This window comes from Manduca sexta, chromosome 25 (assembly GCF_014839805.1).
Source record: "Manduca sexta isolate Smith_Timp_Sample1 chromosome 25, JHU_Msex_v1.0, whole genome shotgun sequence".
NCBI classification, from domain to species: Eukaryota; Metazoa; Arthropoda; class Insecta; order Lepidoptera; family Sphingidae; genus Manduca; species Manduca sexta.
Genome location: NC_051139.1, coordinates 14169642 through 14185222, shown reverse-complemented (window position 1 = coordinate 14185222; position 15581 = coordinate 14169642). Strand labels below are relative to the sequence as shown.

Sequence of the window (15581 nt, the reverse complement as noted above, 5' to 3'; positions counted from 1 at the left end):
ATTGTTCTGATGCCGGAGCCACATACAGACAAATATTTGAACAAAGACTTTTCCACACTACTAAACATAGTTTTTCACCTACCACACAGGCTTTGGAAATAAATTCGCTCACCGTATTCAAAGAGACAACAAACACGATGGACCGCGATTTTGTGAACGCGGTCTACTTGTACTGTTTGTGAATATAATTATTTATTACATGTTCCTATACAAAAATAAACTAAAAACTAAGATATGGAGCAAGATAACAATTTACTTGTTATTCTCATCCAGGCGACACTGACCAAATACCAATTTTTATGGCTTTTATTTTTAGGTTTTCATATAATCGGTTCTCTTTCAAGCAACTCCATAAAACTGAACTTTGTGCAAGTGTGGCAGGATACACAAAGGTTTTAACTTAGGACGCTTTGATGTGTGGTCGAAAAACTGATACCAAATGGCAAATACGCAAACATTTAAACAAACTTTGCACAAATACGCAATAATACAAATACCCGTGCCACACATGTGTTCAAACAAATGTTCAAATAAGTGTTCAAATATTTTTGCTATGTGTGGCGCCGGCATGAGAAGAAACTGTCAAGAATATTTGTTCAGCATCAAGTGTCATTTCAATGAAATGTCACTAGTCGTCTGACATTCTGTCTGACATATTTACATGTGTTGTCTGTTGTGAATTGTAGCTCGTGTTATACTTTTCTTTAATGCGGCTTACTACCTAAACTGGAGCGAATTTAACAATATTAAATTGTAGTTGTATGAATTTAGAATTTCTTTAAACACAAAGATGGTCCCTACTTCCCGGAGGATACCTAACATTCTAATAACAGGCAAGTACTACTCAAATATAAGTTTGTAACCACGTGTAATATCTGCGAATCTATTTTATTTGAATATGTGAATTTAATATTTCAGGTACACCTGGAGTGGGTAAATCTACAATATGCCGAATACTTGAAGAAAGAACCGAGCTGATATGGAGAGAAGTATCGAAGCTTGCAGCAGAATTTAACTGTTTGGATGAATTCGATCCAGAGTACCAGTGCCCGTTCTTAAATGAAGACAAGGTACCTGAAATTATTTATTGATTGCAGTTTAAAAAAATAATGTGACATAGTATCATTTTTATTTGTATTGAACTGGATACCAACTAAAAACCAAATATAGTAACTCATGCAACGAGTCGCGATGTTTAAAGCCTTCCAGATTACCTAACATAAATAAAGTAAGGCGTTTCAGCATAACTTATAATTCCTTAATTTATTATTATTATTATATATGTTGTATCCTGGTTAATTTGAAATAAAAAAAATACTTGCTATAGACATTCTCCACCACTTACCTTAGGCAGTGCAAGAACATAATAATGCATTATATACATTTATCACACGCCCACATAATATTTTAAACACATATTTGCCAAGCATGATTTAGACATCTGGATATTCTATTTTTCAGTTAATGGACCACATGGAAGGTATGATGGCTAAGGGAGGTAACATAGTTGAATACCACGGTTGTGATTTCTTCCCTGAAAGATGGTTTGATGGTGTGTTTGTGATCAGAACTAACAACACAGCTCTGTATGACAGACTTACAGCAAGGTAATAGATCGAACTATTTTAAATGTTTTGAATGCATGATAATTATATTAATTAGGTCCCATACCAGTTTAAAATATACAAGGATTACTATATGGCAGTGGTGAATGGTCTATATAATCTGATTCCTGCTGCCTTCCCTTTCATAATTTATATAAAATCAAACTACTAGAACAATGATTTGCAAACTGTATTTGTATTAGTACATATATGTTGTGTTGGGTTCCCTTTAAGAAAATTTCACCCTTTGCCACTGCTATATGGGTCAGTGGGAATGGGTCCATATAACCCAATTCCTGCCTGCTTCTCTTCATGTAGAATCTAATTCTCATTAGAATGTCTTGCAGACTGCATTTATACATATTACTTTCTATATGTCAGGTTCCATTTCTGAAAATTTGATCTTTCACCACTGATATGCACAATACACAAGTATTGGTAATGATTGAGACAAATTTGAATTTTTATTGTTTTTTATTCACTATCTTGTCCCGTATGAATTTTTAATGCCTAAGTTTTTATGATGACTATAATGATGATCCCATAGATATATAGCAATCCATATTATCTCATAAAAACAGTTATAAAATTACATCAATTATTTTCATTTTTATAAATGCGTCCATCATATACACACATTACCTATCGAAATATTTACAACTAGCGACCCACCCACCCTGGCTTCGCACGGGTGCTATATTTCTCCACTATTTAATGGATGTTATTATACATATAAACCTTCCTCTTGAATCACTCTATCTATTAAAAAAAACTGCATCAAAATCCGTTGCGTAGTTTTAAAGATTTAAGCACACATAGGGACAGAGAAAGCGACTTTGTTTTATACTATGTAGTGATTACCATCTTAATTTTTGCTTTTTCAGGGGTTACACAGGCAAGAAACTAGAAGACAATATACAATGTGAGATATTTGAAACAGTATTAGAGGAGGCACAAAATTCATACAAGCCAGAGATAGTGATTGAGTTACAAAATGATTCCGATGACCAACTTCAGGCGAATGTTGATGCTATTGTGGAGTGGATTGAAAGGTGGAGAGAAGAAAATATATAGCCACATATAGTTGTTTGTTATTATTTTATTTATTACTATTATCTTAATAGTACAGCCATGAAGCAAGCATTGTGTAATGGAGCTTCCACACATTGCAGTTATATGTTAAGATTTTATCAAGAGATATAACAGTAAATTGCAACAAATATGGCATATGTTACAGGATGCTATGTTGTACAGGGTTTTATTAATATTGCGTTACTAAATAAAACAACTTATTTTCAAAATAATATGACAATAAGTTACTCAAAACATAGATGTGAAATAAAAGAAGTGTAAGTTTTTAAGCAAATAAATATCAATGACAAAGTAATTTAAAAAGTATTTGGTTTAATTTATATACATAATTCCAAAATTAGCCTAAATATATATTATGTTATATAACTGATGTGTGGGAGCATGTATTTCTGTTTTCATATGAAAACTGCAGCTCGATTAATAGTTGGCAGGATGGTTTAAAAAAATGTAGACCCCTCTACCTTTTTTGAAGTTGGTAAAAATAATATAATCTTATTGCAAATTGGGTAATGATCCAGCAAAATATTTAATTTCACTCTATGTAATTAAGTATAAGGTGTGTTCTGTGGACACTGTAGAAACAATGTCAATTTGTTATTCAACAAGATGATAGCCTTGCTAAACTAGCATAATTACTTTTATTGTATATTTCATGAAGTAAAATATAATTTGTTAAACTAAACTAAAAATTAAAAAAATGAAAGAGATCTTCAATGAAATTGTTGATTACAGAGGCATGTTAACAGATTCAAGAAATAAATTATTTTATTAAATAAAGATATGAGTTTTATTTGCTTTCTTTGCTTGATAATTGATTTTAACTATTTATGTTCTAATTTGTTAAGAGCGTTTACGCATCCGCGCGCCGTATGTCTCAAAAACAGCACTTTTCGAAGGAGATAATATCCATCAAAACATTATTTTAAAAACATATGAATTAGTAATTATTATAGAAAATTTTGTTGTCTAAAAAGTTAGTAGAGAAAATTTTTAGATTTATTGAGTATTTGTAAATTGTTTAATGATTACTGAACAGAGGTTTTCAAATTTGCGCTTCGAACGTCTATTTCGAAGCTCAAAATATCTTAAACCACTAAGGAACATAACAATATGTTATTTTTATCTAACTAAAAAGATCCTGAAGAAAAAAAGTTAGTAGAGAAAAAATATCTTTTTATGTTTAATTCATGAGAAATAAAAATTTAAAGAATTCGAAAATTTCAAAAATGTTGGTCATTTAAATGATTTTTTTTTATCACTATACCTTACTTAATTGAATATAATATTGGATTACTATAATAGAAGAACATCTCCTTAAAAACATACAATTTAAAAATTCTACAAAATTAGTTCTGTTATTTTTCTATAAATATTTTAAATACCACTATAAAACGCAACGCGCAAATCGTTTCAAATTAGTCCGCCTTGAGGCTTTCTAGAGAGAGGACGTATCGCTCGTCGCTCCGGCGAGACTCCAGTTGGACTTTGCTGTGCGTAGAAAAATAGTTACGTGTATACAGTGATTGCCACATCTTAGTACTTTAGTAAGTAAAATATTTTTTCTTTAATGATTGACAATAATTTTAGTAGTTACTATAAATTATTATTATATTATTATGTTTCAGACACAATGGGAAGTAAAGCTATTTCTAGGCAAGAAAAGGAAACGTAACAACGCTGAAACTTCGGCTAAAGCAAAAGCTAAAAGATTGATGTACTAATGTTATAACATGCGTCTGTAGTATGGTTGTTGCTTTTTTTACTCATTAAACACTTGAGCATAGTTACTCGAAGGAAAAAATTGAACCTTAAGCTAAAAACAATTAGCCCATTGAAATGTTACATGAGCTTTGTATTTTTAGAGGACCCAATTTTATTTTTAGAACATGTGTCGGGGGTCAATAGAAGCTTAATCTCAAGTTTGTGAGGTCGCCCCCTTGTCCCCTGGCCGCCATCATGGAAAAGGGGTGAAAACACTTTTTCGCGATATCTCAGAAACTATGAGTCTTACATAAATTTTGTAAAGTCATAATTTGTAGCAAATTGTTTTGCCTACAAATATGTTTATATAACTTTTTGCCCTAAATTAAAAATTAAAGAAGTTATAAGCAAAAATGTGAGAAAATGTTTATAAAAGTTTTCTTTTTGCTCTATAACTTTTTTACATTTTACAAAAAAATTACCTCAAACTAACTTGTAAATGATCTTTTGAGGAAAATTGTTCCCTATATTTTTTTTTTATTTCATTCATTTAAAACGCTGTTACAGCGCTCCAAAGTTTACCGGGTTCGTCAATGCTCATGAGAATCCGGTCGAAACAAAATGTTTAACTTATTTTTGATTTTTTTTATTGTAAATATAATATTATTACAATTTTTTTGTTAAATTCGTACAACTTTACTTATTTATTCCTAACTCTTTTCTTTGCCATAGAACTTACCAAATTTAACTTATCGAATGTTATGCAGGTAGAAAAGGTATGAGTTACCATTTGGGGATAAAGGAGAAAAAAAAACATATTTGCAGGCAAAACAATTTGCTACAAATTAAGTATGGCTTTACAAAAATTTTGTAAGACGTATAGTTTCCGAGATATCGCGAAAAAAGTGTTTTCACCCCTTTTTCCAAGATGGCGGCCGGAGGACAAGGGTGGCGACCCCACAAACTTGAGGTTAAGCTTCTATTGACCCCCCACACATGGCCCAAAAATAAAATTGTGTCCTCCAAGAAATGCAATATTCGGTCCTTAAATTGTAACATTTCAATGGACTAAACGCACATTTCAACACTCGTTTTACGCCCGCGGGGTGCGCGGTTGTATGCGGTACCCGCTGTATTGGCGGCCAACTATTAGAATCGTGCGGGCCACGGTAGCACCAGCGCGCTCTGTGGTTAGTAGGTGGGCGACTGCAGTAGTCGGTAGGGGAGGGGTGGTTACAGAAATCTGACGCCATTTTCCTCCATCGTGATCGTTTCTGATATGATATAAAAAAAGAAGTCTTTTATTTCTCACTTTTTAGTTATACACCTAAAAATGACATCCCATTACATACACCTTCTGACTCAAAATATAAATTCCAATATGTAATTTCTAATGACTTAATTTAAACTTTCAATACGCTAAATATTAAAAACTGCAGATCTATGGAGTAATTATGTGGTCCATTATAAACATCGTAGCACAGTAATTTTCCTGATTTATTGTCTGATTACGGAGTTCTGGTGCCTATCTTTCGGCTTCATGATGAGCTCCACTTTACTAAAGGGTACTTTCTAAATGCAAATGCATTTGCATTTAAAAGTGAAAAAACAATTTGTAAAATTGCCGTTAAAATTTGTTAAAAATGTTTATTTTTTTATAATTACAAAATGATACATATAAACTATTTCATGATGAATTCTTATATATATAATAATAGAATTCTTCATTTATCATAAATTCATAAATCATAAGTTACATTCCAATTAGATAATTAAAGCGAAAAGATCAAAATTGGTTGGTCTGACTATAAAGATAGCCGACGCGCTAACTCTACGCACACAGCTACGCAACGGCTCTGTGTGAGTGAATTTTGCGAAGAATTACCTATAGTTGACTTCACGCGCGGCACGTAAACGCTCTTAACATTAAATTGTAATTATATAAGTTTCTTTTTAATTATAAGCAGGTATATGAACTTTATATTGACAGGTAAATAAAAAACAGTGTACAAATACAACCTAATTTATTAATTACTCCACCGACGTTTAAGAAATGCATTCAATATTACTGTATTTCGAAACTAAAATATATAAAACTGACGCTTTAAACTCGATAAATGAGTTTACATACAAAATTATAATATTCTTACTGTATCACACACACAGTTGGAACGCGGCAGGACAAACATAGCGGCATGCAGCTACAGATATATTGACATGTATACCAGACCTATAACTGTACTTGTAATAAATATATTTCTGTACTTAAATATAAAGTTAGTTTAGATATTAAAATCTGCCATACAGTTTTTCACTGGTTTTAAAATATGTTACAAGCCCCTTGATGTAATCAATAAAAAAGGGGTATTTATTTGTTAGTGTATTGCAAATCTATCTTGTGTTCTACAACTGAACCAGTAAATTAGGGTCACTGCAACCGCATGCCACAATGTCTCACACAGATTTAACCGCAAATCACTCAGTCCACTCGCACACAGATCTATAATGTTTATTCTACAGCTCCTCCTTGCTGGGTTTCGCGTTGCCCTTTCTGTCATAACCCTTCAGCTCATCACTGGCTTGTTCTGATACGTATTTGATGAAGTCTTCTAGAGCGCGGCCACCCTGGAATGTTGAACATTGTAAGTTTAAATGCAATTACAAATAATACTGGACTCGCAGCAGATATTGCAATACACAAACTTCTGGCTGTAAATTGCGATGGCATACTGGAATAGCAGACTCCCTCAGTAACCATTTTGCTGGTAGGATATATTTTATATCAGCCTGGATAGCAACCACTATACTAATAAAGCATGTGTATATCTGGTTCTAACAGACCGGTATAATAGGGGACCGGCCTATGCTTGATTTTGTACATTATTCTATATGTAATGGCTTTTAATACGAAAAAGAAGCACGTCTGAGAAAACAGCATAAAAATTGGTTAAAAAATGAGCGAGTAATTCATATTTAAAATATTGTAACGTGCAGAAGTGGGCACGATGTGGGGATATCGCTTCATCTCTTTCTTTCGCACGCGTCGTAATTCCCAATGACGTCACATGTGGATATTTTGTCTCTTTTCTGTTTCTTGTTAACTACCCCTTGCACCGAAATTCAAAGACTTATAACTTGTTGATTTTTTACCAGATTTTAATAATTCCTTTTGTGTTATAATTTATATAACGTAAATATTTGATAATAGTAAAGAACAAAAATGAGTCCGGTACCCTATTGTGTCGACTGTCTATTGGACCCCACTTCACTTACCATCAGATACAGTAGGGTCACATTGCCATATATATAAAAAAAGATGGTACATCGGAATATATTTGGGAATTGATCATGTCTGCATCAACATTGTTATAAAATAATTTCTAAGCACGTTTTTAAAACAATTAAATATATGAAACCTTAGCAGTAGATTAGTTTCAATATTATCATGTATGTATATTCATCACCCAATATCAACATAAAATCTTGATGGTAGTACAAGAAAATTGTCAAACACAGCACTTACATTATATCTGACTGGTTTCTTGGAAGAGTCCTTGGGTTTCCAGAAGATTGTGGGGAAACCAGAGACGTCGTATTGAGATTTGGGCCAGTCATTGGCAGTCGCGTCAATCTTGATGATGTCCACGGCTTCGTCCTTCAGCTGTTGGAACAATCATATTCATTAGCTATCAAAAATTATATTTAAAAATACATCATATATTATTGTAAAACTTCTTTTTGTGCCATTTCGCGTGCACCATACTAAAAAGCCCTAATGCATTTTGAAAATAAAATCATCAGAAATAATATACTAAACGCAGCTTTCAATAAACTATCACAATAGTTATTTTTGATCTGTCGCAAAAATGCATCAAGATTTTTTTTTAAACATTTACTTGACTTATTTTGATTTGCTTATCCACTGGATCGGAACGAAGATTATGATTGAAATAGTTCATTAAAATTGGCCGTTAATCAACCAGAATTCAGACTACAGAAAGAGTAGTATGACGTCATCCCCATACTAACCTTGCCACCGAGCTCTTCCCACACGGGCGCTAGTTTCTGACAGTGTCCGCACCAGGGCGCGTAGAACTCCACCAGCGCGTCGCGGCCGCTGTCCGTGACCAGCTCCTTGAAGTTCTTGCCGACGGCAACCTTCACTGGGCCGTCGTTGCTCTCAGGCACGGGTTCCGACTTGATGAAAGGCTCCAGTTTACCGTCGACCAGGTCCTTGGCGAACGTCAGTAGGTTTTCAATGCTGTTGAAGAAGATGTTATTTTGGATGAACTTAAGCGCTTGAATGGATTGTTCATTTCCTTGGTGATGCTTTGATGTGTTAGTGCTAAAATATAGCAGTTTTTCAGGAGAACTAGTATATTGTGTAAAAATGAAGTAGTTTCCTGTTACATATTATTGATAAGTCGAAAACATACAATTAAAGATAATTTTAATTATTCGACATAACTTATTTTTACGATTAACTTTAATTATACGCATTTCAAAATGTTAAAACAAAATGCATCGAAAGGCTTATCTGTGTTTTAAAATACCGATAAACATGTAAATGTAATTAATGGAGCGCGGCACTTCATTACGAACGTTCAAGTGTAGCGTATATGCGAATATAAAATGCGTTCTTTTGTTAACGACAATATAAGGGAATATTTTTAGATCCTAAAATTATGACACATTTGGACATTCATTATAATACAAATTATTTTATGGCTCAGCCCTTGTCCTTACAATACTTATTGTGTGTACATAATAATATGTAATTAAGTAATTTCGCATCTAAATAAATTTTAATAAAACTGTCTACTGCACATCAATTTTTTTTTAAATTATTTAGGATGTTGTTTATAGCATATAGCCACACTACGCCACAAACCAAGTATGTGTAAGTTTAGTAACTTGCCAAACTTGCAACTACTTGAATGGATAGTCCATAGCTTTACAGTACAGTCAAGACAAGTGCTACCAACCTGAACTCAGCGCTCATGACGAACTTGTTGCCGTCGGCGTCGCGTCCGGCCACCATAGGTTTGTCACCCTTTGCGAAGTCAACTCCAAATTCGTTCAGCTCGTGCGTGAAGTCATCTTTGTCGCTGACGGCGAATGTTACCTCGGACATCTCTTTGGCGACCTGATGGCAAAGTGATTATGGACTTTAGGATCAACATATCTAAGTAACATTTCCTGTTAAACTTCATAGAGTCTGTTGAGTAAAGAAGTGTGAGAGGTTTCAAGCATTAAAGGATAACCCATATAGAAATCTATCAACACATCATTACTCATTAGCAACAATCTTCAAGGAAGAATAACACTAACCTAAACTCAGAAATCTAATACACAAAACTGATGTCTTATTACCTTGAGCACACGGTTCCTCCAGTAGTTGGTGCCCTTGGGGTTCTTGACGTAGTCGACATCGTAGTAGGCGACCACCAACGGGTTGGTGAAGTCCTGGATGTTGTCCTTCTGACGCACGCCAACCAGGCCGTGGCTGTAAGTTTTCAGTTTATTTAATGCATTGGTTGCGGTGAATATTCGAAGAACAATGTTTGAGGAATATTTAATTTTTTTTTACATTTGGTTTGGTTTTATTGTGCACAATTTATAAGAATTAAGTATTATTAAAATATATAAGAGCATTGTTATTGTTATAATATAATTGTATCGAAAACCCATCAGTGTCCATTGAAGTGGCATTTAAACCTTTAATCAATATTGTAGTTATTAGAATATTGACAACAGTAGAAGACAGAAGCTTCGAATTATATTAAGAATACACTATAAAGTAAAACACGTTCATATTTGCTACATATTGTTCATCATTAAAATATAACACCCTGTATACTCGAATCTAAATGGCGGAACAAACAATACCCCCTTCACAATAAACAGTATTCATGTTCTTAAGCCCTTTCATCACAATATCTTGTGTCTACAAACAAGAGTATCAACTTACTAATTCTCCTTGACGAAAGCCTTTAGCGAGTATTTCTCGGTCTCGCCTTCGTACACCACTGAAGAGTCTTCGAACTTGTTCTGCAGCCTCTTGGGACGGTACAACACCACATTGTTCCTGTGTACAATTGTTCTTATGTAATACGATAATGTAACTGGTTACATGTTGTTTTGTTGTTCATATGGTCTATTTGCTAACTGGTTTAAACATGGTAGAGTTCATTATTCATAGGTGCGTAAATACTTGATTATTCCAATCATTAAACATTTTTACATAATTTAAATATGTAATACAATGGAAAAAAAGAATTGTTTTACTATGTTATTTGTAAATATGTTTCACATAATGTATTTTAATGTCCTATTTTACACCTTATTATTGTTCCTCATTTGGAAAAGGTTATTAAAATTTATTGACTATGATGCAAAATGGACTTTTCCTTATTTTACAATTTATTTTTAATCCATGTTATCGATTTTAAAAATCGTGTCATGGTTTCTGCTAGGTATTACACGTTTAAATTGAAAAGTTCTTGTTTGCATTCGTTATGCACTAGATATAAATTTATGGCGCATGTAAAGGTAAATCATATACATTATAAGAAATAGAGAAAACTAGCGTAGTTAATTCATTTTATGGTAGATATATAGGAGAATAACCAATAAACTTGGTATGTAAAATTTTGTTTATAATATTAAATAAGGTGTAATATTATATTCATAGTACAGTTTTTTTCAAAACCGGTCTATTAGCACTTAGTTGTATTTATGTGACGCAGATTTAAAATTAAACTATTTTTCGGATTTTAATACATTAGTTTAGTTGGGGAGAAAACTAAATTATTAAGACTGCGATAAAATAGTTTAATTTTCAAGTTTTATTATGCTTCTGCTGGCACTTTATATGTATTTATATAATCAGAACAAGACGTATTTGAAAGTGAACAATATACATAAATTTCAATCACACAGGACGACCGTAATCAATCACAAGGGGAAATAAAACAATTACTGAAGTATGAAATCGCGGAAAATTGCGTTTAGAAACTCAATGCCTGTTGGACTTCACGGACATTTTGGTAACCATAATAATATAATTTGTAGACTAAACTATATTCTACCGGCATACCGCGCCGGCCGCTTAATTCGCCGGCGGAGGTGAATGACACCGGTCAGCAAACAGCTGAATATTTACTTAAGCCATTACCCACCGTGACGCGAATAGTATTGAGTCATCTATCGTTGCCTGTTAGTTTAAAAGCCTTACGACTTAAGGCATGTCCCCGTGCAAACGGTCTTGAGTAATAAGATATTTTACTATGTTCGATTTTAAGTATTATTCGTAATAGCAAATAATAAGATGAAGATGCTCTTTTGTGAAAGCAGGAATGTAATTTTTTTTTTTAATAAAATTAATAAAAGTATATAAGAAAAATAGCCTGATCAGTTTATACTTGTCGGCACGCGTGTAAAGGAGGGAATATGTTAAGATTTACGAATAATTTATTCAAAACATATTTTTTTGTATTTTTGAAACTTTTAAATTACCCAAATATTTCTCATTGAATTGTCTATCTAATACTGTTAGTTGCAAATTTAAATTATGTGTACTTTAGAGATATTTTACTCCTTTAATTTATCATAGTAATAATCGTATCGAACAGATATTTTCTCGGACTAGGTCCACGCCCCACACCATAGCAAATACCATTGAATTAAGCCCGGAAATGCGTGGGAAACAATATAACCCCTCAATCGGATACATATTGATAAATCAGACATGTCACATTATTAAAGTACAGTCAGCCACAAAAATAGCTCAACAAATGCAAAATTTCAAATCGCCTTTAAACTTATGTGTCTTTAACAACAGTTATTTTTTCTTCACTAAAATACACTTTAAATGGTCAACTTTATTTTAGGTAAAGAAACCGGAATACTTCGGTTGAAGTTAATGTGTAAAAGTGTTTTGAAATTTGGAATTTATTCAGCTATTTTTGGCGCTGACTGTACACCTACTCGTATTCGTTTTGCTTAGCTTTATTGACAAAACCTTTCTTTTTCAAACGCATTGTATTGGAGTAATGTAAACGAGCCTTATATTTCTCACTTTCGAAAATTATGTTAGCGGGCTATTCGATTTCAAATAGGACGAAAGTACGTTTCATAGCATTTTTTCTACTATATCTCGCTAATAATAGCGACAAGTGACAATAAATAATGTAATGAAATAAAATTTGGACGAATATATTATTACCTAAAGATTTCTTGGAAATGTGAAATAATGTTGGCAAAGTTAAAAAATCTTTATCCAACGCCGCAATATAACTGCCACTTCACAATTTACGATATGATGATAAGTTATCACTTTTAATAGTTACATGCGAATAACGGTAAACGATTTTATTGGCTAATGGTATCAAATAAAAATATATTTCCAATGTCTAAAGAATTTGTTGCTATGTAGTTTCTACAGTTTTAAAAATATTTGAAAATTTCTTCTTAATAAGTTACAATACAAAATATGAATGAAAAATAAACATCAAAAAGAGCATCAAAATAAGTTGTAAAATGGGATATCAATGGATATTTTAAATGTTGCAATCAGGATATTCAAGCAAATAGTGAAAGTGTTTGGCTGTCTCGCTCGCACATATGTGCCATAATAGCAATGACGTCATTCTCCTATAAATTGATAAATGGCTTCTTAGATCAACTGTGAAATATTTAATTTCTTAGAGACTCGTTTGTTTTATTAAAATCAACAGATTGAAATGCAAGAATTTTGACTTAAATATTGCAGTAATTATAATATTTTTATATAATACATGTTTTACTGTCTTTGTAAAGAAAAGAGCAAAATGTTAATTAAATTCAATTAATTTAGTTTCTTTTATGAGTTTCCGTTGGTATCTTGGAAACTAATTACCCCTGGACAGTTCACACAATTACGTCAGCCAGTTGGGACTGGATAAACTTAGGCTTCACATTTACGTGGGTCATTATGGCAGGTTTTAATACCTTGTATATGGTGGTCACTATTCGGGCAGATATAAAATATATCTCATCACCTGCAAACCCTATGTTTCTGTTGCCTATTTATTTTAATCACATAAAAGTTGTCATAATTATGAGCACCTATATGTGATTTAAAACAGGATAAAGTTTGAATCTTATTTTTTATATAACAGCAACTGTAACAAAAAAAAAACCAAAAACATACTTGTGTCCAGTCTTCTCCAGAACATCTTTAGCCGATGAATGTCCGAAAGTGACTTCCTCACGCATCTTGTCAGCAGTCTTGAGGAATTCTCCCTTGAGGTCTGATTCCTTTTCGAAGAAACCAATGACAACCACATCATCCTTGGAGGTGAAAGCTTCGAAGTCAGCAACGGATTTGAGTTCCTTGGAGCTGGGTCCGACTTGGGCGCGCATGTACTTAACAATACCATCTGATAATGGAAAAAGTGATTATTAGCCTGAGATGGTTAAAGATTTATTTTTTGTATCAAATAAAATAAAAGTATATAAGATTTCAGTAGTGAGAAACAATTGAAAAAAAAAAACCCAAAAGTAGTTTATCTTTACACAAATAATCAATTTAGTATTAACATATTATCATTAAAGTTTTTAATGTAGGTACTTTGAATTTTTCACATGAATTGACGGAACTAATATTGGATTTCAGATACACTGAATTATATTGATACCAGCTATTAACTCTGCACAAAATGTACCTTTGGCTAATTTTGATAGAATGTAAAATTATTATTTCTTTATCTTTTCATAAGTCTACAAAATCTCTTTTTTTTTGTTATAAAATTAAGAATTTTTGAATACCACAAATCGCTCAATAAGGAAGTAACTCTCCTGTAAATTTGCCGTTATTAAGTTACTATAGTGTTAATTGTAGCTGTCAATATACAGGTGTAAAAACAACACCCTGTATAATAAAGACCTTCTAGAAAGAATTGATATTTGGGCAATTTGTGGCAAAATCTGTTTGTATGTTTTAAGAATTGGCTACATTGATTTTTAACAATTAAGTGATTCATTATAATCTAGTAAGGACATTAGTCATATTAAGTAATTGTTTACAAAAATTATTGCAGATAATAATTTACTGTATGAAATGCTGTCTATAAGATGTTTTTATAGTTTTACCCACAAAACTTTTTTATTGTGGTTGTAATGACATGGCAGTTTTGACACTTACTGGACTCCCTAGGTCCATTGTACTCGGATGAAAGCTCGCCCTTCCTGAAGATCTTAAGTGTGGGGTATCCCGATACGGAGAACTGTTCGCATGTGCTCTTGCCGCCTTCAGTACAGTCTACCTTCGCCAGAGCCACTGGAGGATCATCGTTCTTGAGCACGCCGGCCGCTACCGCGTATTCCGGCTTCAATCTCTTACAATGTCCGCACCTATCAATTAATAATAGTTTAATTGACCATGAAACACTTTTCACATCAATATAGTCACTGTAAGATGTGAATGACTTACCATGGAGCGTAAAACATGACGAGAGCGGTTTCATGTTGAGCTATTACTGTCGAAAAGTCGGAATCTGTAAGATCAATCACGTCTTCTTCGGCAGCCCGGCATAAATATATTACGCCTAACAGCAACACTATCTTGAGTGATCCTAACATTTTTATTATACAGGCGCTCTTCGTAAAACCGTGCGTAATTCCTCGCCGTCTATGTGAACCTGAGGAAAGAGCTATAGAAAGGACAAGAACCGGAAAAATACACGTATGATGCTGCCGATGACACTTGCCGGCACAGCGTTGGCTGATTCTGATTGGTCCGTTATAATCGCGTTCGTAAATGGTTGTGGAAAATAAACAATGTAATTTTTTTTTTAAATTAAGATTACCTAAATATTTTATTTATAACACTCATAAATCAAACACATGTTTAGAATTTAAATTATACTTTTACTATAAAAAATCATTTGTTTTTTTTTTTAAAGAACAACACCTAACTATCACACAATGTTGCTACAAAATAAAAGAGACAATTCAGTTCCACAGTGTAATTTTTAAAAATTTCTTTGTAATATTAGAGGCCCTTACGGCCCTTACCGCTACCGCTACCGATTACCGCTCACGAAGTCGTTGTTGACACCAGTCTGATACAGATATACCAGCGGCAGTATCGGACTCGCTTTAACGAGTAATAACGATGGTTGTAATTTTCGGATAATAATA

At 33.0% G+C, this 15581-nt stretch overlaps 2 protein-coding genes across 2 annotated transcripts; one reads left to right on the top strand and one right to left on the bottom strand.

Moving 5' to 3' along the window:
* Positions 1-626: 626 nt before the first annotated feature.
* Positions 627-3464, top strand: LOC115441477 (adenylate kinase isoenzyme 6 homolog). Its single transcript, XM_030166286.2, has 4 exons — positions 627-833; positions 919-1070; positions 1462-1607; positions 2489-3464. The coding sequence occupies exons 1-4, from the start codon at positions 791-793 to the stop codon at positions 2676-2678; spliced, it is 531 nt and encodes a 176-aa protein (XP_030022146.1). The 5' UTR covers positions 627-790; the 3' UTR covers positions 2679-3464.
* Positions 3465-6404: 2940 nt separating this feature from the next.
* Positions 6405-15185, bottom strand: LOC115441478 (protein disulfide-isomerase A3). The gene is made up of 9 exons (XM_030166287.2): positions 14872-15185; positions 14584-14792; positions 13591-13819; positions 10369-10485; positions 9771-9903; positions 9383-9543; positions 8427-8658; positions 7921-8058; positions 6405-7022 (listed from the first exon to the last, which is right to left on the bottom strand). Exons 1-9 carry the CDS (start codon positions 15018-15020, stop codon positions 6912-6914), a joined length of 1479 nt encoding a protein of 492 aa, XP_030022147.1. The 5' UTR covers positions 15021-15185; the 3' UTR covers positions 6405-6911.
* Positions 15186-15581: the final 396 nt, after the last annotated feature.

What these genes read in the sequence shown, in the direction of transcription:
- LOC115441478 (XM_030166287.2), bottom strand. Translation starts at nt 15,020, where the DNA reads ATGTTAGGATCACTCAAGATAGTGTTGCTGTTAGGCGTAATATATTTA. An exon ending in GCTTTCGTCAAGGAGAATTA is followed by an intron (nt 9,904 to 10,368) that starts GTAAGTTGATAC and finishes GAAAACTTACAG; the next exon opens with CCACGGCCTGGTTGGCGTGC. An exon ending in GTCATGAGCGCTGAGTTCAG is followed by an intron (nt 8,659 to 9,382) that starts GTTGGTAGCACT and finishes CTTCTTCAACAG; the next exon opens with CATTGAAAACCTACTGACGT.
- LOC115441477 (XM_030166286.2), top strand. Translation starts at nt 791, where the DNA reads ATGGTCCCTACTTCCCGGAGGATACCTAACATTCTAATAACAG. An exon ending in CGTTCTTAAATGAAGACAAG is followed by an intron (nt 1,071 to 1,461) that starts GTACCTGAAATT and finishes TCTATTTTTCAG; the next exon opens with TTAATGGACCACATGGAAGG. An exon ending in TATGACAGACTTACAGCAAG is followed by an intron (nt 1,608 to 2,488) that starts GTAATAGATCGA and finishes TTGCTTTTTCAG; the next exon opens with GGGTTACACAGGCAAGAAAC.